Source organism: Pieris brassicae, chromosome 12 (assembly GCF_905147105.1).
Source record: "Pieris brassicae chromosome 12, ilPieBrab1.1, whole genome shotgun sequence".
In the NCBI taxonomy this organism is placed as follows: domain Eukaryota; kingdom Metazoa; phylum Arthropoda; class Insecta; order Lepidoptera; family Pieridae; genus Pieris; species Pieris brassicae.
In genome coordinates this window covers 6,143,718-6,146,570 of record NC_059676.1, presented here as the reverse complement: position 1 = coordinate 6,146,570, position 2,853 = coordinate 6,143,718, and the positions used below count along the sequence as shown (strand labels likewise).

The following is a 2,853-nucleotide window of genomic DNA, read 5'->3' as shown; positions in this document are numbered from 1 at the left end:
ATCTGCCCATCTTGACAGCCCTCATCACCTTCACCAATTATAGCTGACCTCTCAACTTATATTAGTAAACGTCGCAGACGGAGCTCTTTGTTATCTGGTCAATATTTCTAATGACATTCGGCATTTGTCGGTTACATGAATCTTTATTGTCTTCAGCTTTGAGTTTTATTTGCCGTGGACGAATGCGTGAATGAGTTTGTAAGAAATATGTTACTCAATCCCCTGTTGTCGCGAGATTATGAATTGAAGTGGTTCGCGATCAACTAGGTTCTTCCGCTGCATCAGCTGTACCTTAATCATATTTATTGTTTATTATACTTAGCACGATAACGTTCTATAAGTCGGCCACACGTACAGAATTTAATCTGATATTATCCTCTTTGGTGTCTTAGTCAAAATTTAGAATGACATTACGATGTCACAATTAAAAATGTTAAAAAATATAAAATTTAAAAACACATGATGACTCTGAGGCTCAAAAAAGCCGAAACGAATATGAAAGGTAAAAGTAAAAATGGCTACGGTATACGACGATCTCTATTTAGTTCGGAAGATCCTGAGAAGATGGCTGATGAATTAGACAAAATTAAACGACATACAATAAAGCAGCCAGAAAACACTAGAGAATTTTGCTCATACTTTTATGGTAGAAAAAAATCGACTGATCCATTTTACCTTGTTACATCTCATGCGACATCGTCCCCAAAATCTGCCAAGACACAACGAAATTATGGCCTAAAAGAACAAGTGTTTACGACATACCCAACTTTTGTACCAGGTCTGCATTGGAGTCCCTCCGTAGACAGCTTCACTGACGATGGTCAAGATGAGCAAGATTTTGTTTGTAGAAGATGTAGGAATTGCAAAGAAACATTTGTACCTGAAAGAAGAGTGTTCAAAGATAACATTATTAGATTTTGTGATAACAGTACAATGACATTCAATGTAAACGATGCCGCCTGTGAAGTTCCACGTCCGCGAGCTGCCTATTCCTCGACTATTTCTATAACAGCTTCCGATATTGCAGTAAGAGACGAACCCGAGCCCCAGGTACGTTTTACACCTACTCCTATTCTTAAAAAGTTTGACGATGACAGCTTTAGCTTGAGGTATTGCGAACGAAGTCCAGTGGAAGTATCAGAAATAGAGGATGATGATATAGATTACATGTACATAGAGCCTTGCCCAAAGCCACGACGAGCCAGGTTACCCACGTGCCCAAAGCTAAATGAAATTTCACCTGAATGCTCTGAACCAAGGAAGAATATATATAACGAAGGCATTAGTGACGCAATAGCTAATAATTTCCCTAATTATTGCCCGTTGGCAAATAGAATGCAGGTACCAGCAAAGAGAAATTATAGTAGAACTTCTGTTTTCAGTAAAAATATTGAAATTCCTTTCGCACATCAGGGCGGCTCGAAATATCACCACGAATGTAAAACTGAAGGCAAAAGGCAATGTTACAGTATTCAGGAGGAAGTGAGGCTAGCGTCGAAACCACGGGCTCTGAAGCCTTCCCATCCCGGAGGATTAGAGCGCTGCGACCTGGCACCGTGTGGCAGAATGCCTAGAAGAGTTTTGAGTTCCGAACGCGATATAGATTCATATATACAAAAACAAAATAGGAAACCAAATTTTTTTTGAATGCAATTTTCAATGTAATTATGGTATCAATAAATATAAAAAAATTAAGCCTTTTTTATATAAATAGAAACCCGGCGTGATTTTCACCTGTCTATATATAAATCAAGTGGTTTAATTATTTATGCTTTTAATATTATAGATACGTACCAATACAAATATATATGACTAGTCTAGCCATAAGTTCTGTTACAAATGTGAATGCGTTTTTTTCAAATTTTAATTATTTTTAATTTGGATCACGTATATTATTTTAAAAACTTCTTTCGATTTGGACAAACTGATTAGGCCTGTATACGATTTTAATTTTTGCTGAGACAGAACTTATGGCTGGGCTAGGTATATATATGCCACTTCACTGCCTACATATCTGGCATGATAAAGCGTGACCAGATATTTAAACTCAGCTCGAGCTGCCGGCGTGCGGGCGAGAGGTCAACAGCTGAGAAAGCAGCTTGATTGGATAATTTCACTGCAATTGGATGCAGGGGATTCACACTTTTGATCTGTTTAAAATATACACATTATTTACATATATAAATACATTACTAAGCTACATTCACTAAGCAATTCTCTTACTAATGAAGTTTTTTTAACCGCATCGCCTTAATAGCTGGAAGTCTTCCTCGGTCCGCAAGACATTTTTTTGCGTACAAGCGAACTGTGGATCGTCTCCCGTTGGGGGTCATCTCTGGGAGATACGACCTCCAACTATTTAAAAAAAGAGTATTCTCTTCTCTTAAACAACTGTAATACACCTACTAAAGTGTCCATGAGCTACGATGACTGCCCTTTTCGGTCGTATGCTATAAAAAAATAGAAGTTAGCAAATTCCTGGTAGGAACTTTCTACCCTAAAGACGCACCTACTACGTGCCCTACCTGTCAAATTCTTCTTTAAATCTTAAATGAATCATTTTACATTGTTTTAAAGCTTTGCTATATGTTGCCATATGAATAATACCGTTGTATGTAATGTAAAAATGTTTGTGAGCCCTGCAGGGGATCGGCACGCGTCGTCCGCGCATTGCAATCTGCAAACTTGATAAAATTGTTATTCATCTCTGCTTTTTCTCTTTTTGCACTGACCCTGATACTAGAGGGGGACTTTATTATATTTAACATTGACTTACAGTATATTTACATAGTATACTACACAATATATAAAGAAAAAATACATAATATGTCCCCAATTCTAACTTACATTAAA

General features: G+C 37.3%; 1 protein-coding gene across 2 annotated transcripts; it reads left to right on the top strand.

Annotated features, from left to right (window-relative positions):
- The first annotated feature begins 410 nt into the window (after nucleotides 1–410).
- Nucleotides 411–1,687, top strand: LOC123717295. Of its 2 annotated transcripts, none has more exons than XR_006754794.1 (2): nucleotides 411–1,050; nucleotides 1,383–1,687. XR_006754794.1 is itself a non-coding variant. In XM_045673215.1 (2 exons), the coding sequence occupies exons 1-2, from the start codon at nucleotides 460–462 to the stop codon at nucleotides 1,572–1,574; spliced, it is 696 nt and encodes a 231-aa protein (XP_045529171.1). In that variant the 5' UTR covers nucleotides 411–459; the 3' UTR covers nucleotides 1,575–1,687. The 2 variants fall into 2 exon arrangements, 1 of the variants encoding a protein (XP_045529171.1); XM_045673215.1 differs by having other exon boundaries at nucleotides 1,470–1,687.
- The last annotated feature ends 1,166 nt before the right edge of the window (nucleotides 1,688–2,853 follow it).

Excerpts from the sequence above, each read along its gene's own strand:
- LOC123717295 (XM_045673215.1), top strand. The coding sequence starts at position 460 with ATGATGACTCTGAGGCTCAAAAAAGCCGAAACGAATATGAAAGGTAAA. Across the intron at positions 1,051-1,469 it reads GAGACGAACCCGAGCCCCAG|TATTCAGGAGGAAGTGAGGC; the intron begins GTACGTTTTACA and ends GCAATGTTACAG.